Here is a 22,123-nt window from a genome sequence, read left to right as displayed (position 1 = left end):
AATTCTCTGAAGATGTCCATCCCTGCCTGCTAATCAAATGAGACTCTAACTCAAGTCAATGTAAAAATAAAGAGAGACAACAGGAATCTTAATATCTGTACTGTTTTGGCCACTTGGGACCATACTTTACTAAATAAACGTCTTGCAGTGCTGTATTGAAGAACACTTGAAAGTAGCGACTGTAACAAACTTGTGGCATGATTATGTAATTATATTTAATCAAGCAAAGTCACTTTTCTGAGCAATCATGCATCATTTTTTGCAATCATTGTAATCGCTTTCTGTTGCCCTTTAGGAAGACGGCATGTTGTACAGACCCTTGTCTGGTTTTCTCTGAAATTTGAGGTAAAAGAGATGTACAATTTAGCTTGGAGGAGACAAAATTACGAGCAGTACATCTGAAAAGCATGAGTTGTGATATTATTTGGCCATATAGTGGTACCAGGCTGGAGGCTATGAGGTCAAGACTAAGTAAAAAATTTGCTCGTGCTGTTATCAATGTTTTGACCCCATGGGCTTGCCTATCTGGCCATACCACTGCAAAGGAGGCAATCAAAATGAACCAAAGTACTTCCATGCCACAAGGATAAACAAGTAGCTGATTGAGTTCACAACCCTTGCTTCGAGAGCAGTCGCCTAGTATGTGTGCCTGTTTGCTGGCAGTGTAGAGGTACGCCTCTCCTTCTGATACAACCGGGAAAAAAAAAAAGTTGTCCAAAATTGTAGTTTCTAAAGAAGATTTGGTGAATGTTCAATAATTGAGGCTGAAATTAGTCACTTGGGGGTCAAGATTTTGCAATGACCTGCTATTACAACACCAGACCAAGTGAGCTCTTGAATTGCAACTTGAATTGGCTCAAGCAAACTGTCACTAACTTTTAAAACTTTCACGGCTTTCAAAACGAGAGACATTTCCTAGCAGGTACCCTGCGACACAGTGAGATGGTCAAACAGCAGTCTGCAATAAAGAGTGTAAGCATAAGCTTTACATATAAATGCATGCGATGGGGAAGATATTGTGATTGAGATGCAACGGGACTACTGGACTGAAATAAAAACTTGGTTGCTAAAAAAATTATAATCTAACTTTCGGTCCTCCTGTATATGCTTTGCCATAGACAACTTTGTGAGGATATGTTCTGGCCCACCCCCCCAAAAAACCCAAAACCCAACATATGGGCCTAGACGGAACGCCATGCATTTATTTTCGATACAACATTTCCTGTTGTAGGTTACAGGAGTCCCTGATACGTTTTCATTGTCAAAATCAGGCACTACGAAATTAGTACTTGCTGGTCAGTTGAGGTTCCAAGTTGGCTGTCCTGATACTGTGAGTGTGATGTAAACCCACTGGGTTTTCACAAGCTTAACAAGGCCAGAAATGAATAATTAATATCATTCAAAGTTGAAAGTAATACTTGGTCTTATGCTGCAGTGAGTCACTTGTGAAGTCAGGCAAGGTTGGGGTTGTTTTTTATTGGTTAGAACACAATTGTGACATTGTGTGTCTTCAACTTCTAAATCGCGATTTAATTTTTTTTTAACACATAGGGCCTTATTTTTTAAGATCCCAAATTGCAGGCATAAATTTGCGTGTTCGCAATATAGCATATTCAAGCATAATCAGGTTTGTGCCTAATTTTGCATGCTCAAACCATTAGTAAATCAGGCCCATAGTTGTTTGTTAGCATACATATCTCTCTTTGACGTATTTCATGCTTTAAATTAGTGACATCAGATCAGTTTCCTCTTTTGTCATGGAAAGTTGACCAACCCATAATGAGGTGGGTAGGGCTAAGTACAGCGGAGGCAAACCGATTAATGTCGTGGGAAAGGGGCTGCAAAACAGAAAACCATTCACAGTCACGTCAACAGTTCTAGGCAAGATTGTTTGTAAAAGACTTAACGTACAGTACATGTTTTTACCTGAAGAAAATCCACACAAGAACAGGGAGAACATACAAACTTAAAAATGTTAAACCAGCAAAAGATTCCTATTCATATTGCTACCCAAACTTTAAATTGATGTAATGCAGCAGTGCTAACCAATACCAAGAATGAAGATTATTCTTGCATTTTTAATCAAATGAGATGTTTGCTTGTGTAATTAATATGGCTCAGACGCACCTCTGTGACATTTTGGGTTTATTTACTTTGTTGTCAGAAGATAAGTGTACCTACAGGGCCAAGCTTATTGAAGGCTGAGTGGAACAGCAGACTAAAGCATCTAAAACACCAAGGGAAATAAAAGTCTAGGTGACTGGGATCTTGGGGCTTTCAGGAGCATGGCCAGGAAGGTTAGTGAAAGAGTGAAGCCAGGCCTGAAAGGAAGCTATCGGGACTGAATGGGAAACAAGGGCATGAGGCGTTAATAGAATCTGTTTCCTCTTGATGAGCTTCCAGAGCATACAAAAGAAAAAGAGACTATACTCGTGTCTTTGACATCACTGTCAAAATCTGACATGAATTGTGCTGTTTCAAGCCTGATTCTGAGCCGAACTCTGCAAGCACGACCCTACCAGGAATAAAAATCAAACCAAACTCGCTTGCAGGTCAAATATACTGTACATACGTATATTCCAACTATAGGCAGAGATGGGTAGGGTAGCAAAAAATCTATTGCACTTAAATAAAAGTACAGTTACTTTATAAGTACTGAATAACTTCTGATTTATGTTTTTAATCAGCATGAATGTCAAATTGAACACTTTAACCTCAACAATAATTAATTACATTTTTTGAAATGATATAAATTAAGGTAAATTCAGCCAAAAGACAATCTTAAATTCATTTGCTTTGTTTACACTTGTGAAACTGCAAAGTAGGCTTACCAGGCTAGGATTACATAGGAACAACAGGAACAAGGCAGCTCATCGTAGCTTTTATTTTTCATAGTGTGCAAGGTAAATATTCAGTTAATGTGAGGCCAGAGGTGCGGTGCCTCTTCTGACTGCAAGTCAGCCTTTTTGTCTGCCATTATTTCAGCTATGCGTCATGTAAATTGGTCAATTTGAATACTTGTTATTTTGGGGGCGGGGGGTGACGGACCTTGTGTGCAGTCACGTGACTTTCTGTCTCTGTATGATTGGTCAAGTGGAATCGAACATTGTGAGTGGTTACTTTTGATCAGTGGATCATTCATTGGACACAAGTCGCTCTGACGAACCAAAATAGATTACGCAAGTAATAATAAATACATGTAGATAAAAATACAAAAAGTTCCAAACAAAATGTACACTACCTCAATATAGCATAACAAAAGTAGTGTTGTTTCTTAACAAAAATACTCAAGTAAAAGGTTTGCATTAAAACTACAACTTTTCCGAAAGATTAACAGAGTAAATGTGTCCAGTTACTAACCCACCTCTGACTTTAGGTGGGGACAGAAAGAAAAAAAGGCTTTACTTCTGATTCTTTTTTTTTTTGTCCTGTTCAGCTGTTAGGTCAAGGAGAATGGAGGATCTGTATCCCCTTTATGCCGGAACAGTTTTACTGTGTCACAGTGGAGTTTTTAAGCTGCCGCTGTGGTTTCTTAGTATTATAATTGATGTTTATTGTGAGGATAAAGCGGTATAGAAAATGGATGGAAGAGAATCAGAGTTGATCAGTCGAACAGAACAAAGTTTCTAGAGGGGAGAGAGAAACGAAGACAAAGCACTAATTGTAAACAGGATGAGAAAAGTAAATCATTACATATCTACAACAATGAAACATTAGATATGAGTGTTGTATGGTGCTGTAGTGCGACACCCTGTGAGGGAAGGACAGGACAAGATGGAACAGGACAAGGACAGGAGAAGAAGCAAGCAGGACAAGGGTCATGAACCCGGCTCTACAATTGGAGTGTGGTGGGATTGACTATTTAAATTCTAAAAGTCTGTAGGGCGAGAGTGTGAGTGAGGGGATACCCAAGCAATTAGCATATTCATGAGTTATTTGTCGCAATGAGTGAGTGGCCCCATACCCAGCGAGAGAGTCCCAGGCGTGTGTGCCTGTGGACACATGCAAGTGACGTCCCACACCGAGGGACCCAGGGCGGTCCGCCAGTCCCACCGAGGTGCCCCGACAACCGGCCACCAGGAGGAGGCCGCAGGGACCCAATGTCACCACCCCAGCCAAATACCCCACCCACACACACACACACACCCACCGCCCCATGTGCCCCGCCAGCCCCACTGTACTTCTGATTGAAATAAGTGCATTATAAATATTATATTAGTATGAAACAACACCCTGTAAAATTTCAGTTTCCAGCTGAATAGTAACAGATGAAGAAGAAGAAGAATCACCTTTTATTGTCATGAACATGCACGCACGCACACAAAATTTGTTCTCTGCATTTAACCCATCACAATGAACACATACACGTTAGTGGAATACACTGGAGCAGGGGGCAGCTGAAGCGCCCGAGAAGCATTTCGGGGTGTCAGTGTCTTGCTCAAAGACACCACAGCCGTGAGTCCGGGGGATGTTGGCAGATGGTCCAGGCGGGGTCTTGAAACTAAGTCCCCCCACGGTGGCAGTCGATGATCTTAACCATTGGGGCACGGCTGCCCCCATGAATGTGTCCTGTGGTAGCAAAGGCTTTGCTTTGTCTCAATGTGTGCTTATAGGCTACTATGATTATGACTCCAATACGTTTTGCCTCGACATCCACACAAATGTGTATCTTATTGCAGTTTTTGCACATTTTCCTGATCGCAATCCTCAATGCATCACATCTAAGGAATCTTTAGATTGTTGTTGTGTGAGCTGACCATTTTCTCTTTGTTGTGACATCAGATGTTTATCTATCTATGTGATTTGTGTCTTCCCAACCTTCAGACCCCATCTCTTTGCTGACTCCAGTGCCCAACTCTACAGGAGCATCAGTGGGTGGCTACTCAACCGAGCCGACGCCAGGGGCTTAATAGTACTAGATGCAGCTGGAGGTGTGACACTATCCGAGTCCTCGACACATTGATTCACACAGTATCAAGCCACTGCATGGTGCTTGAGGCAGAGGACTTGATACATCTGATTTACCCCGCCTGTCAGACTTAACGTCTTTGGAGGCCTCCTCTGCCTTGCTAGTGAAGCTAAAGGCGGACTGATCTCTGACTGAATCAACAACATTGCCCAAAGGGATGACTGACAATCATCTTGATCAGGTACAATGTCTATTTGCAAATCTTTGGAAATTTTGCAGTGTGTATAAAAAGTGTTTCTAAGGCTGCATTTACACTGTCAGTCTTAATGATCAGTTCTGATTATTGCCTTCCAACATTATTTATTTCATGACAATTTACAGATTGTGTAAGCGTTTTACGTGACCCATATCCAATATTACTGTGCTTACATTTACTGAACACTGAGCACACCGATACACAACCATAAGTAACACTGGGTAGGGATAACAGTTTGTTCACCAGACAGGTTAACCAATACCTGTTTTCCCTTTTTAATGAACTATGCTCCTCCAGATTTGTTGGACGTGTGTGTATACAGCACACTAACAGATAAATATATATATATTTTTTTTATCTACATAAGAGCAATACCTGATTCAGTATTGCAGGCATTCAAATATTTTTTGGTCATATATCCAAACTAAACAACTAGGGGGTGAGGGGGGGGGGGGGAATCATTTACAATGTGTAGTCATTCACCCGTTAGGCCACGTTTTGGTGCTTCTGCCAGCCAGTGCACGGTTATGCCGAATACAGTAAAAATTGTTTACCGACATCAAAACTGTGTTGAAGGTATAGTTTCAAAAGTGTTGTTGTTTTTTCTGCCGATTATAATCGCTTGTCAGACTTTAAAGAGCTGTTGATTTCTTTTTGTTCAATAACAACTTCATCTGTCTCATTTTGCTATCTCTTGGCTAGAGACAACAAAATAACAATAATACTAAAAAAAGGAAGCAGATCAGGATAGTTTGGGAGGAAAGATCATAGCTTCCAAAAGCACAATCCCAGCATATCAGTCTGAAATCTGACATTGTCTTTGAAGCAAACATCATCAAAATAGTTCAAACAGAGACAAGTGATGCTTTAATCCAGGCACGGCAACCATTTGGACAAAAATGCAGTAAATTGGTTTGAGTTAAATCACTCAGTGAATGAACCGAACAGTGAATGGCTGCCAAAAAAAATTAAATCTTATTTTGCTTGTACTGCAGCAGTCCAATTTTCTGCTATTTCTGCTATGAATTGGTGACTTCCAGCAAGCATGGCACAGAACAGCATTTCCAGTGTAATTTCATGTGAAGTGGCAAAATAACAAGTGTATGCTACACAACCTCCAGTGTTTTACGTTATTTGTAGGATGTCAAGCTCATTCAATCAAACTGTAAAGGAACGATATCAGCTAAATGTTGTCTTAATTGTGGATAAATGGCCGAGGACGATATCTCCACTAAAAAGACAGACCAAAAAGATTTATTGTCACATCAGATAGATGTGTCCTTTTGGATAACTTAAAGCAGTTGGTGATTGCTCACAGTCCTTTCTTATCAAATTAGCCTTTCCCACTCATTTTAATCGATGGAATTAAACATCCATTACTGAGACCACCTGTGAGGGAGAATTTGGTTGAGCATTGCTCATCTGTCCCCTTATGCTAGAGCCAAGATGTGTACGCCAAATCCAGCGAGTGAGCCGCAAACAAGCACCGCAGGAGACAGGCGGGCAGATTGCATTCCATCAGATCATGGACTATCTAGCAGGAGGCACTGCAGCAACTGAGGCACGTTGCTCTATGCCAGATTTTCTGGAGATACTGAGTGCTTGGCAAGATTCCATTGACCCAGATATTTAGCAGTTTAAGAGCTTTTCTTTTCACAGATTTTTATGATAGCCTGTATTCCGCCTTGATACTGACAGGCAGGCAGACGGCTGCAGCCCAAGCTTGAACTGCATAAATGCTCCAAATTCCGAGGCTTAAAGAAAAGCAACATTTTGATCGAGCCTATAAACCATGTCTCTGTGGTTATCTCATACATCTGTCCAAATATAGAGAAATAGCTACCGGGTCAAGAATTGCTGATTTTTTTATACAGGTCAAGTCATAAGAACGTGCAGCTTATCAAAGAAACACCCAAACTTCATGGGTGAGAGGTATATTATTGTACTGGTGTACCATATTGTTGCAAAGGTGGTGCGGAGCCAGACAACTCATTTATGTAAACAAAACATATTCCCTCACTACCGGCACAACAAATACCATAAAAGACATATAGTCAAAAGAAAAGAAAAGATAAATACTCAACCTCTATACAATAGATTGAAACTGATGAATTCCTTAATTTTTAACTCTTGGTAGAATCCAAAAAACAGTATAAATGCAAATATCCTCATCCTTTTTTTACATCCATTTTGAAGGCATACAAAGCCAACGATACCGCTGACGGCACACTGTCTTATCAAATTCAAAGGAAAATGAACATTCTGTCAAGTTGGCATCTGGAAACACATCTGGGCAACAAGCCATCTGTACTCTCGCAGACTTCTCATTAAACACGACTTTAACAACCATCAAGTTTCACTTACCTGAGTCAATTAAGCGCATATTCATTTAGTTTTTTGGTTTTGTTTTCTTCAGACATGCCATATGTAACTTTTCAAATCAGGACCGGATGCCTATCAGAACTAATTGTGGCACACTTATCAGCTATTTAATTAAGTATGGCTGGCGTCGAGCAATATCCTCGCAACTCCAAAACCATAACTTTTTAGAAAAACGAAAATAAACGACGTTTGTTCAGCCATTAACATTGCATCGTCAAAGAGAGCGAGCCATTTTCAACACTTCAGATTGGTCAAGAATTACTAAAAATAACAGAGTCATGTGGGGACTGACCAATAGTACCAATTTGTGAAGAAAATGTGAAATAGACCAAATATGGACATAAAAGGATTCCGCTTGACAGTGACGTTATACTTGCATAGTGTAATTAGTGTTTATGTAGTATTTATTTCTATCTATCGACCGACCGACCTACACTATATTGACAAATGTATTCCCTACCTGTGTTGACTCACCTATGAACCGAAGTGACACCCTATTCCTAATCCATAGGGTTCAATATGATGTCGGTCCGGCCTTTGCAGCCACAACAGGTTAAACTCTTCTGGGAACAGTGTCCACAAGGTTTAGAAGTGTGTTTATAGGAATTTTTTACCATTCTTCCAGAGGCGCATTTGTGAGGTCACACACTGATGTTGGACGAGAAGGCCTGGTTCTTAGTCTCCGCTCTAATTAATCCCAAAGGTGTTCTATGGAGTTGAGGTCAGGACTCTGTGCAGGCCAGTCAAGTTCATCCACACCAGACTCTGTCATCCATGTCTTTATGGCGCTTGCTTTGTACACTGGTGCACTGTCATGTTGAAAGACGAAGGGGCCAGCTCCAAACTGTTCCCAGAAAGTAACCGCCAAACCCAGTCTCGTCCATCAGATTGCCAGATGGAGAAGCGTGATTCGTCACTCCAGAGAATGAGACTGCTCTGGAGTCCAGTGGCGGCGTGCTTTACACCACTGCATCTGACGCTTTGCATTGCACTTGGGGAGGTATGGCTTGAATGCAGCTGCTCGGCCATGGAAACCCATTCCATGAAGCTCTCTGCGCACTGTTCTTGAACTAATCTGATGGCCAAATGAAGTTTGGAGGTCTGTAGGGATTGACTCGGCACGTAGTTGGCGACCTCTTCGCACTCTGCGCCTCGGCATTCGCTGACCCCGCTCCGTCAATTTACATGGTCTACCACTATGCGGATGAGTTACTGTCGTTCCCAAATGCTTCCACAATCTCATAATACAGCTGACAGTCGACTGTGGAATATTTAGGAGCGAGGAAATTTCACGACTGGACTTGTTGCACAGGTGGCATCCACCTTCTACGCTGGAATACACTGAGCATTTTACAAATGTTTGTAAAAACAGTCTCCATGCCTAGGTGCTTGATTTTATACACCTGTGGCCATGGAAGCGATTGGCACACCTGATTCCAATAATTTGGATGAGTAAACAAATACTTTTGGCAATATAGTGTATCTATCTATCTATCTATCTACCGATCTACCTATCTACCTACCGACACACCCATCCATCCATTGTACATCTGGGAATGGTGGGGCACTTGACTCAACTATTCATATCTTCCCCTTACCTGATGCATGCAACATTGCTCTAAAGTTCCATACATTTTGTGGAAATCATGTCGTGTTGGTGTCATCCTACTAATTAACAAACCAACCAACCAACCAACCAACCAACCAACCTACCAACTCATACAAGTCCCAACACACAAGTGTATGTATTAAAAAATAATAATGTTATTCTGGGTCATACGGATTAAATTGTGTTGTCATTACTAGCTGTGGAACACAATTGAAGGCCAGTGAATCCAGGACTAATCCCCCTAACACTATTAGGACAGGAACCCATGTAGTAGCCGAGAGCAATAAATAAGCTGCAATAAAAAGGCACACATCCCTTCTATTACACCATGATTTAAGTCTCTTCAACACCTTTCCACTTGTACATTGGGAGGCCTTGACTAATTATTTATGGTCGTTTTTAACAAAGGAAGGGCAGGCAATATGTCAAACCAGTGTGTTGTGATTCATGAATCAAGGATGTAAGTGTTGGAAGATGAGGGAGACTGGGCCCTTTTTAAGACGCTTCACAATGTGTATCTCCTTCTGTCGCACCTTCTTCACTTTGAAGTGAGTTACTGATGACTTTTCTGTCTTTCCCCCAGGACTAAGAGAGGAAGCAATGGGCTGGACTATGACTTTAAAGGATGACTTTGGGGTCATTGCCTGGGCACATGGAAGTGGGAGCTACGTCCGTTTCTTCGTCCTCTTGTCGTTCTTGTTCATCCAAGTTCAATCAGATATTGTGTTTCATATGGATCATCAGTTCACATGGAAAACAGGTAAAGAATTTACTTTTTTTTGCGTTTGTTATTGACCATTTAAACCAACTGCTTATCTAAATGAAACCCCTTTGATTTGTGGTGAGACTCTCCAAATGTTGTGCACTCCTATTTCAATGGCAGAATTATTTTTGTATTTGTGCCACAGTGGAGGTATTTGTGGATGTAGCTCAGGTGATATTCATCATAATTGCTTATCATCCCACAGCCGGCACAGCTTCAACATCTGTTTTAGTGGTTACATGCTGGGCTTGGACTGTTACACTAATGCACATTGAAGAGACAACATTTGGAAAGTGAGCACCTCCTCCAAGGGAGCTCAATTTTTCTACACAATACCCGAATGACATTACAATGATGAGTAGTCCCTTATGTTATGTTTTAAACCTAGTAGCATTTTTAAGATACAGTAGTGTGTTGCCACAAATTTGATTAGAACATTAATGAATTACATGTGGCTGAACTGCCTTCCATGTAGCTGGGTCCTGCAGTTGGTGTACTTTAATGTATTAATAACACAAAAAAAACATTTAAAAAAACATTTAATCACACGTTTCTTGTGTGTCTCTATTGTCTGTGTCTCCGAGATGAAGGCATAGTTAAGAATGTATTTTGTATTTTGTGTTTTCTTTTCAGCGATAGTATTCTTTGTCCACTGACGGAATAAATGCCTTTTTTTTCTGCTTGATTTGTTTTGACGACCGGCAACCGTTTGAAAGCTACCAGCGCCTACAGAACGTATTTGAAACAGCAACAGAGTTGTTGAATGTTCATGTCTATTTGATGAGCAAAATGTATTGGAATTGGAAAACAAGCTTACTGTTTTATTTAATTAAAATGTAACTATTTGTGATGAACGAAAAAGACAACTAGTTTTATAATTTAAAAACTTTTTATTATTTTTTTAATTCAGCTTCAACTCCTAAAAGAATACTTTATTGTCAACGTTTATAGATTTTAATATCATATTTTGGAGTGAATCTCTTCTCAAGCACAGTAATGAATGCTATTGTGACTCTCTGTGCCTTCAAAAAACAACTTTGAGCATATCTCACAAGTCATCCTTTGTTCGCTTCACAAATTCAATTGAAAATACCGTTACAAAGCAGCTTGCGGAAGAAAACGTGGCGTTCCCACACAGACGCCCCCCCTTGCTGGGCGATGAAGTGCACTCACGTTGCACTCTGTGTCTGGGTAATGACACTGCTTAAGTGATAAAGAGGCTGATTAATTTAACTGGAAAGAACACATGTTCAAAAGGGATGGCATCAAGAAACATCACGGGTGAGGTCTGTGCGAGTCACCGTTGGCTTGTGTCTTGTTGTTTGAGATGCTGTAAAGACAATTTCACTCTATACCTCAGAATGTTTCACCTTAGATCTTTGGCTCCAAGGGGAAGTAAAGGACATCGTTTTTAAAAACCTAGCCAGTTAAAGGTCAGTCAATTGTTGAAGCATTATGTATTTTTCAGTTGAAGTTTGTGATTTCGTAGGATGACAATCACAGCAGCATGGGCTTATATGTGCTATGTCTTTTCATCACTTTCATGCAGGAAATTAATTAATTTACCTGACCCAATAAATAAAACAGATATTTTTTTTTTTCAGTACTGGATGGCTTATGTTTTTCCTTGAACAATTTGAGGCATTTGCAACAAATGAATAAAGTTTGTAACAGCTAGTTAGTAAGGTCTTTGGATAAAATTTATTTTCATTTGAAGGTCATGTCATGATTTGGGCAACAAGGGTGGATACACGTTCATAGCCTTAGGAAAAACAGTGTGAGCCAGTTGCACTTCAGTGAAAAATGAATTGCGGTGTTTTTACCTTGTGGTATTATTTAGAGTAGCTCACCACAGTAAGGTTTGAAACATGAAACCCACCACAGTGACAGATATCGTCATCTCATCTGCTTATTTGGTATTTTCATTTGTAATAATCATCATTGGGCATTGCTCTACATTTAGATCCGTGTAAGCTTTTTTTTTATTTTAAAAAAGTTTATAGCATTAAATACTTTTCATATAAAGGTAATTCCAGCCCCACCCCATTTTTTGGGCTCCCCCTGGAGGCTGTGGTGCTCTTAGGCTTTGTCTATTGCGTCTAATAGGAGAGAAGAATGCACATAACCTCTTAGATTAGATTAGATTACCAATGAGCATGAGCGCAGGGAGAACATTCCAATGCCATATGTACATCAGCCAATAACCCAAAACATGGACTTACACTAAATATGTGCATGGGATGTAAAGTCTCCTTTTAATTTAACCTTTCATTTTCCGAAAGCTCTGCCCTACGTTGTGCAGAACCACGCTATTGAGTGTGTCTATCTAGGGCAGAAACAATGTGGGGTGAATCTTTTGTGATTTGCTGGGAGTCAAACAGAGCTGGATCCATTTAAGCTTGACCTTCATCAGCCCCATGGAGAGCAGAATATAGCTCTGAAACACTGTGGCTAATGGCATAATTATTCAATTATTGTGCATATAAAGTCTCTTGACAGTCAAAAGCCCACACATTTTAAATCCATTGCCAATTATTTCCAAAAAGTATTTCATTCATGTACAGTTGAGGCCAAAATTATTCATACCCTGGCCAATTTTGTTGTTGAAGTGTAGTAAAATGACACTAGTAAATGGTGAAAGAATATAGAACGCTGTGTTAAGAGATATAAATAGTTTATTAGAAAGCTCTAGATAATGTTAACCAAAAAAAGTCATTGCTGCAAAATAATGTTTCAACCAATTTGAATGCAAAAAATGAGCTAAAAAAAATTAAGCATACTGTCTATTGTTGCATTTGTGCTAAGAGAAGCAAAACACATTATTGGTTGCGTTTATGCCATATTAAAAATTGGACCCAGGTCTGAAGTCATCGCCCCTCCTGTAGAAATGAAAATTTAACATGGCTTATGTGGAGTTGAATGGGTGAATGGTAACGTGTGTCGTTACAATAAGGCTATTGAGTGTTGCACTACATGCTCACGGTCACTTTCAGACAAATATGCTGCAGACTTCCATGCAAAGTACCATCCAGCTTTATCTCAAGGACACTTTGACCTATTGATATGGAAGACTCGCCCACCATCACTTTTATATTGACCCTGAATTCCTCCGCCTTAAATGTGCATATATTTATTGTAAGATGCTGGGTGGGCTCTTGGCATTTATCGACCTCCAGTGCAATGCCCTATTTTTTTCCAGTGGAGAGGTTTTTCAATCCAATTAAGTGTGAGAAAACAAATGTGGTAGCTGCCTCAAACAAAATAGAGTAGATGATAAACATTTTTCACTGCTAATATTATTGTTACACAGTGTTTGTTCTTGATGTCATTTTAACTGTAACTAGCTTAAACTGTAAACTACTACATTTTTTGAAGACAGTTTTGAAGTTTGCCCTCAAACCCTTCATAAGACTAAATAAATCATATATAGTATGCCTATTGTCCAACAATTGCATTTTCTTTCACTTTAAACTTCTTTTGAAGTCAACAGGAGGAATAAAGTAATAACTTTAGTCTACTCCTGTGCACAACATAATGCAGTGAAATGATGCATTGGTTTCTTGTCAGCCGCTGGAATAAAATTAAACACCTTTTCAATTGCTGTAAATTAAGTGGTAACTTTTACTCGTAACAGTCAGTGAAGGAGAAATTATCTCAAAAATATTGCGAAATCAATAAAGGATTTTTATAATGCGAAGCCTCTCATCTCCTGCCAGATTATTCAGGAAATTGACAGGGCCAAGTCCTAAGGATCCGGCCTTGTCCCGGGCTCATGTTTGGAGGGAAGAATTAACTAATTTGAGCAGTGATGCAGTCGGACAATAATATAATAGTTTCATTTCAGAGTCTGGCTGTATCACGGCCCGCCTTCAAAGCTGAAATCAAAGATGAGTACTGCAGTACAAAAAGCTGTGAGGAGCTTAGAGCCTTCAATGACAACGTTACAAATGGCTTTTTCCCTGTTTTTTCTGGAGGAGGAAGAAACACAATGGAATAGTTGGATTTAAATGGGTCGAGCCATTCCATAAACTGTAACGCTATCTCATGAATGCCCTGTCAGCTGTTATTATTATTATTATTTTTTACAGGGAATCATGTTTTTGATGATAGCATATTTTTTTTTTTTTTAAACATTGTTTAAAAAAACTTTCTCTTCCTGTAAAAAGTAAAAATCTCAAGTATGATGTAAACTACAACCAAGTTTTGTTGTGCTTTTAAATGGAGGTTGTGGGGTCATGTACCAACAGAACATTGGATGTCACCGATCGTTGCTAACTGTGGGCCTGTGAAGCCCTTTGAGACTCTTTTGGCTATTCAAATAAATTGACAAATTGACTTGGACTTTAGGATAATTGCTGAAAACGTGTTAAGACTGAGAACTATGTGGTTCCCAATTTGTTAAACTATTTTTCACCATTTCCATTTTCCAGATTTTTTGTGGGGGCGTGGCTAAAATGGGGCCCAGTGACGCACTTCTGCCCCGGCATGAGTCCCCCCTCCTTTTTTTTTTTTTTTTCTTTTTGTAAATATGTGGGGTTGTAATTATCCATGAGCACACATACAAACATAAAATAAAATGATAAAAGGATGGGGACGTGTTGACACAATTTTAATGCTACTGTAAGGGTTGGCTGTCCACAATTGGATTGATAAAATGTTTAATAATCCCATATCAGTAAATGTGTGGCTGATAAGTGGCTTTTGTGTGTTATTTATTCTTTGTTTTGGCACTGTAATATCTGTGTTTTGACATTTTAAGCTGTGCAATGGAAATCTCCAAATGAAAGTTTTTATGATGATGACTGTGTGCCACATACATTTAAACTCCAAACTGCCTTGCATGCTCACACGTGGATATCAGCTATAAAACATTTTGTAATCAAAGACAGATTTAACCACCTTCGTCCTTCGGATCACCCGAATGTTTCATCTGCAAGCACCGTGTCATAGAGACAGCGGCTCTGCTGGCTTTTACTATAACGTCTTGGAAGATGAAACTCCCGTATCATGTCAATACTTCAAGAAATCCACTATTTTTAGGTACACCTATACAAACCTTTCAAACTTTGCTCGACATTGCGCCATTTGACTTTGATAAATGTGTTTTTTAATGAGAGGAATTACTTGTATTCGCCATACTGAATTGTCATCATTGTGAAGAATCCCACCAAAATGTAATTGACTCTTCATAGAAAAATATATAAATAATAAAATCCCTCAAACACTAGGGAAAATATGTAAAGGTCTGATGAAACCAAGGTTGAACTTTTTGGCCATAATTCCAAAAGGTATGTCGCTCATCACCAAAAGAACACCATATCTACAGTGAAGCATCATCTTTGGGGCTGTTTTTCTTCAGCTGGAACTAGTGCCTTAGGCCTGGTACAAACATAAAGAGAATCGGCCTGTTTTTGTGCTGATTTTGCCCTTGCCTGACCAAGCATGTCAAGCGCCAGACAATATTAAGTCTCATAAAATTATCCTAAAAGATTGTTCTTAGGTCTGATGTGTGTTCAGCGTGGATTCGTCCAGATTTTAGGGTCCAAAACAGTTCGTGGCCGACAATCTTAAATAATGAACATGTTCAATATTTACGACCTAAACTCTTCATGTGTGTGGGGAACGTCGACTTCTCCCAAGTCATGACGGCGAGAATAGTGACGTGACACAAAATGTAGCCGATCCAAGAAGCACCCAAGAGTGACGAACACTGAAACAAACATAAATGAAAACAAACACATCTCACGCGATGTCGTTTTGTTTGTAGAAAAGTGAGTTCCCCAGACGGCAAGAGGTATTTTCCAAAGCAATTCGTTTTTGAGAACCTCGCCAATTTACAAGGCTCTCGGCTGTGGGAACTTTCCGGAACGTTTGGGAACCATCGGCATGTATCCGGCGCGTTTCCGTCTTGTTTTATTTTTTAGGTCAGGTGTGATCACTCGAGATCTCTAGATCGGTGATGGAACAGAAGCTTTATGTGTGTGGTGTGCTTGAGATTTTCGGAGCATACCACACACGACGACCAAAACTGTTAAATGGACATTTTTTTTAACTTTATGTGTGGGGTCTGTAGCAGTTAAAAGAATCTTTTAATTGGAAAGATCTTTGTGTGTACCAGGCCTTATACAAAGTGGAAGGAACTATGAACAGTTCCAAATAGCAGTCAGTGTTAGCATAAAAACATCAGGCTTGTGCTGGAAAGCAAAAAAAGTGACAGGAAAAGCCTATTAGAATATCTGAAAATTCTTTGGGCTAAAACAGAGGCACTTTTAATGGTGGTGCATTTGGGCTGATACTCATTTAGTTGGAATGTGATTGGTTAATTCTGACCACAGCCACATCCCAGTTTTGATAGGGTGTGCAAACTTGTTCAATGACATTATTACAGTTCCCCCCCCACACACTTTCCCTTTCAAAAAGATTTAAACAAAGAAAAATAATGGTTGTTGAGCAGGGGTTTGTAAACTTTTTGTATGTCTTATATACAATATAACGATGCTCATTAACAGCACGGAAGAGAAGCGTTGATGTTTCTCTGCGTGTGTATGCATTTGCGATTTGAGGTTTGATGGTGTGACTGAATTGTTTTCAAATGTCAGAACTACTTTGCTCTGAACACACGAGTGGTAAGCTCTGTAATCTATCCAAATGCAGCATGTGCTTCATCAAGAGGAAAACAAACTCTTGGGGGAGTTTTGTTTCCTTGCCAAAGCAAAAGGGCATCACAGAAAATTATTACATTGGAAAGATCTGACAGTTAACAAGCTGATCTGTAAAGCAAGAAAGAATGTATCAAAAGCTGTATAAGATACGCTTTATCACAATACATTTGAACTCTGTGTTGGTTTGTCCAAAATATTGAAGTTGTTAGATTTTGAAAAGGTTAAATACTTATTCCAGTGTGGTTTCTATTGTTCGGCCTTCCTTACAATACAATTTTACTCAACAGCAAATGATTAATGTAGTAATACAGGTAGTTGCCAATTCAGCTAAATTTTATATAGAATTGCAGTAAGTCGTTTCAAAAGCACAGGATGTTAAAAGGGGTTTTATTTATCCCTCTATCTAACTATTTGTTGTGACCTAGACCGCATAAAAAATGTTTTTTTCCTTCGCATCTGTAAAGCTTTATCCCTTGTTCTTATTTTTTATAGTAGCAATTGTTGAGCTGTACATAACGTATATACATTTAAAGCGGACAATGGTTCACTTTGGGGCCCTAGACAGTTTTTTGAAAATGAATAAACTATGAAAATGCTTGTTTGTAAAAACGGAGAACATGCGCATGTGTATGTCACAGTCAAATCATTAATGTTAATGTTAATGACTTTACACCGATTTTATCGGGCTGATCGGTATCGGCCGATATTTAGCATTTTATGCTGATCGGCTTTAATGTCATAATTTGCCAATCCGCATTTACATTTTGTCAATAATTCGCCAATCCGCAAAAGACATTAACTCCGCTTCGCCGCGTGCATGGTATATTTGAATCCGTTGCGTGTCTTTTGACGTAGTACTGTAAATATCTGACAGCAAATGAAGTTATTTAACACAAAAAAAAAACGGCGGCCGTGTGGGACAGACAACACGTCGGCGACAGGCAACACGTAATGCCCAGATCAGACTACAAGACAAAGTTGCTCTTTCACGATTGCACTGTCAGACTACTGCAATAAAATCTTGTATTCCGCATCCCGTTTTTTACGATCATTGTGACTGGATACAGTCGTTACCGTGGCGACGACAACAAGAGTGGAGCGCGCCGACTGTATTATAAGGACAAAATGGGGGGAAGACGTGTATTGGTGGTCACCGGTGCTCAGGACAGGAGAGGGCGTTCGTTTAAGGCTTGCTTGAGGTATGTTCACGTACTTTTAATACGATACGGCTCGCAAGCAGGCAATAAAATGTTATGTAGCCTAGCAAGCTGGTGGTAGCATGAACGGTTGGATGGAAACATGGCGCCGTTCTGTCGAATCATGCTCTAAAGTTTCGGTGTGGGTGAAATAATTTAATTAAAAATGAAGTAATTGAATTACAGTAAGTTAGCGCCCATTATTTCTGTCATGTTGTAATGTTGGTTTGACCTGACTGATTAGAATACACGCTCTGACTAGAGCAGTGATTTCCAACCTTTATGGAACCAAGGAACATATTTTACAATTGAAAAATCTCACAGCACAAAAGCAAACAAAAATGTCGCAAAAAGTGGATACATTAATTACTGTATTTATTTCCTGCAATCTAATAGAAGACCATTCATTTGTTCTGTCTGTCACTATGCCTCATTGGCATAAATAGAGGAACAAAGATACATTATTTATTGTAAATATAATTTTTTGAGCAATTAAGTACACAAGTATTTAAAGTAAATGAAGAGGTCATTTAAATAGACACATTCCGCCATCTTGTGATCGGATCGGTTATCGGTTTTTTAAACTCCTGATCGTGTAAAGCCTAGTTGGAACACAGTGGGGTAAATGTTAATATAAGTAATCTTGTCACCTCAACGGCTCTGTAGCAGTATCATACTCATAATACGTTACATGATATCACATTGCTTACTAAAGTCTTTATTTACATACATGCAAACAAAGAATAAACTGACAAAAAGTTGGTACAGACGCCCATCGTGTTTTATTTACAAACTGCCATTGCCAACCACCGGCCTGGCATGCATTTTACACAGTCACGCAAAGAAATGGCCAAACGATGGCTCGTATCTTGAAAAACTCGTAAATCGGGTCAATCATATCTCAAGGCACCACTGTACTGTATACAGTATATTACAATATACAATAAGATACTGGAAATTACCATTAACGGATACATTATTTCTGTCAAAGGTCCAGTTTTTGGGCCGTTCTTCTTCTTCAAAAAGAAAAATGTATGCTTTAGAATGGCAAATGTTGAAGACGAGTGATCGTTTCTAAATAGTGCACTATTCACAAAACTCCAGCTACATTTAAGGCTGTAATGACATGTATTTCAGCTATTAAAGATGGGCGTTTGCAGAGGCTTTTAAGCATCCAGGTTGAACTTGTGTCTGCCCTCTGTCAGGAAATTGAAGGTTGGTATAGGAACAAGCTGTCAACATAACAAATCTCCGAGAACCTCAATTTCCAGAAGGTATTCAGGCTCACAGAGAAGCTTTCATAAACACTATTTTCACACAGCAACACATGCAAGGGCTTTTTTTTGCTTCACCTTTTACGAAAGCATCGCCCTAAGTCGTATCTTTATGCTTTTAGGTTTTAGGTTTTGGAGAGTGAGGGGGAGGAACAGAAGGCCATGGGCAGGTTGTCACCAAGGAGAGCCTAATAACTGAACTTTATGTTACAGGCAGAAGTATCTTTATGATGTTGTTGATGAGGACTTAAGATAGAAGGTCATATTATGGCTGAATCACTCCCACTTGATGAATAGGTTTGGTTGAAGAAAGCTGGAAGACTGTCAAATTACGTTGTAACGAAGACATTTACTCAACTGCAAAATGTGTTTTGGTTTTCCAGTAATATTTGGTGCACTCGGGTATAAAAGGATAGAGAAGAAAATAAACCCTCCCCATGCCTTTCTTTGCAAAATCTCTGAATGCTGCAAGGACTGTGGACATGGGAACAGACTAAAAAGAATGCATGACGTCATTGTACCAAAGTCAGTTCTTCATGTTTTAGCTGAGCTCTCAGCTCTCCAACATGACACAGTTGAAAAGAGCAGGAACATTTGTTTTTTGTCGTTTGCTTGTTAAAAGTAGCTCCAGCACTGTTCTACTTGTAAACTAGATTCTTATAATAATTAAAAGTGTAAGGAGGGATTTTTCATAACCTGGATTAAGCCATGCTTGTGGCACTTAAGAGTGTTCCGTTTTCGAATGATCCAGTCGCAGCAGATGACACAACACCTGAAAGCTTATTTCTTTCAGGACATGCACAACAACATGTCAAAACAGCCCACTGTCAGCTCTTACTTAGCGACACTTATGCAAATTTGATGCTATACTGTGACACAAGCGGTTGGGCCCGATGACAGTAATTTTTAAAAAGCATGGCGAAGAACTTCAGGCCAGTTTGAGGGAGGGCCTTGTGACTGCAAGGTGCATGCTAATGTTTCTTCTGCAGACATGATAAAAAATATTGTGGGTGTCTTGTTTTGCAAATTTCATCTTGTATTTCTTTGCTTGACCAAACATCTTCAGAATAAAATATATTTTCACAAGCTATATATCGTCACAGTCGGGCTGAAATATTTTTTCACAAATCAATACTATTGGTCTGTCCCAACATTGTCTGTTATTTTTATGCATTATTAACCAATTTAAAGTGTTGAAAATAGCTTGAGAACAAACCTATTCGCTCTCTTGGACCCTTGAACTGTCTGAGAAGTGCCGTAAAACTCGACCTTTTCCTCAGTCTGTGGGAGCAGGGCGGGTGCAGCATTATGTCACCTGAAGTTGGAAAGTCTATATGTTTTTTAGACAATAACGGGTGCATATAGTTAGTTACATATGAGTAAGCCTGTTTTGATAAAAAATGATAGCAGTAATGCTTTATGTACCTCTTAATGTTTGCCTATTACAGTGCTTAGTCAGCTGATTGTTTTATATATTTATTTTTCTTTTTTTTTTTTTTTTTTTTTTACTTCTACAGACCTAATATTTTTACTTCTACAGACCTAAATAGTAAATGGGGTACCAGCAACATTGACCATATTGACATCAAGCTACTGAGGTATTCAAGAGTTTCACCTATGAGCTCTTTTTCTTGGGTGGGAGTCAACTGTGTGATGAACTGCACATTTCTGTTTTAATTAAATCCGGCTTTGTATGTGAGTCTGTTCATCTTCTTGGTGCCTTGAACACTTAAATTTTTCTCCACAAAGACACAAATTCCTAGCCAGGCAAGCGGCAGTGCAGAGGTGCGGCGGTTGCCTGTGTGGGTGGAAACTATCATTTTGTCTTTGACCTCACAAATTGAGCATCAAAAGGGAGCATCTGGGGAGCCGCAACCTTGTACTGTTGTTCGCTATTCTTCTGTTATTCTGCTAAATTTCAAGAAAGTGGTACTAAAATGTAGCAAAATCTTGGTAATCATGGTAATTTGTTTTATTGTAACTAACATATTTGTTTACTTAATGTGCCCTGTAAAGTTAAAATAAAGGTCGACTAAATTTGATATATCACAGGGAAGAGCGTTAACAACCCTGTCAAGTTTCAAGGATGTAATATGAGGCTTCAAAATCCTCCACATTTATAATATCACAGATGTTTCTATGGCTCTTGGTGTCATTATACTCTTGAAGTTGAAGCAATTAAAACATCCACTCTGAGTGGGGTCATTTCAAAACTTCCAAGCATCAAATCTTGAGACTCCACTCTGTAATCACCATCCAAAATATGTACACTGAGACAAGTTTGCTGTTAGTTAGATATAAATATAGACATACATTTTGTGGTAATGTATGTTTTTTGCTATTTACAATTTCTGTGCAAGTACATAGGTTTTTGATTGATTTGATTTATTAATTATATTATGGCTTTTAGTGCATGTATCTTCGACTTTCTTTTCGTTTATACAGTATATCAGCAACATTGTGATAATTGTGTTAGCCTAATCAGGGTTTCATTGTACTAACCTAAACTCTACTAATACATAAACAAGACAGAACTGAGAACTATAATAATTTTCGGTATTTTTGTCTATGATGTTAGGCAGGGGCGGCGCCTATGATATCTTTTACAGGAACTGGGGCAAAGCAGTGTTGAGCTTCTGTGCCCTTAGACTTATGTCTTGTGCTTGTTTTTGTGAAGGTCAGCCACATTAAAAAAATGCAGTAAAATTATTTCATGGTTGTCTGGAATTAATTGAAAAAAAAAAAGATTGCTCTTCTTTGGAGCAAAGCCGCAAATTTAATTAAGGTTAAATAACATTTTTCCTCATTTATCAGAACCCCACCCAACGACCCCCACACCCCCACCCCCCACATGCATTTGAATCTTAGTATTGACATATAAGCAATATTGTTATTGAAATTCAAGCAGAAATAAAACATTTGTTTAATTAAAGCCTATTGGCTACTTTGCATAAACCAAGCTGGAGCAGTCGTTTTAGTGACACAAACTTGGCTTTTCTGTACAAAGAATTAAGGTCTGAGCCAGCCTGAGACTGTGCCGTGTGCCCATTGTGAGATCTAAAATTCAAAAGG

The 22,123-nt window shown here is 39.2% G+C and overlaps 1 protein-coding gene across 7 annotated transcripts in view; it reads left to right on the top strand.

Annotated features, from left to right (window-relative positions):
- The window catches only part of thsd7ba (thrombospondin, type I, domain containing 7Ba), a 198,856-nt gene that overhangs the window by 91,265 nt on the left and 85,468 nt on the right, over positions 1 to 22,123 (top strand). For 5 of the 7 annotated variants that reach the window (XR_009791152.1, XM_061792757.1, XM_061792756.1 and 2 more), the window contains 2 exons: positions 4,825 to 5,150; positions 9,740 to 9,916. Coding sequence is in view for 6 of the 7 variants with exons in the window: in XM_061792757.1 (XP_061648741.1) it covers positions 9,757 to 9,916 (160 nt within the window). In the remaining variant the exon portion in view is untranslated. The remainder of the gene's footprint in view (positions 1 to 4,824; positions 5,151 to 9,739; positions 9,917 to 22,123) is intronic. The other 2 variants (XM_061792762.1, XM_061792758.1) reach the window with 1 other exon arrangement.

This window comes from Phyllopteryx taeniolatus, chromosome 12 (genome assembly GCF_024500385.1).
Source record: "Phyllopteryx taeniolatus isolate TA_2022b chromosome 12, UOR_Ptae_1.2, whole genome shotgun sequence".
NCBI lineage: Eukaryota > Metazoa > Chordata > Actinopteri > Syngnathiformes > Syngnathidae > Phyllopteryx > Phyllopteryx taeniolatus.
Note: the sequence above shows the minus strand (reverse complement) of the source record. Positions and strands in the feature narration are given on the sequence as shown.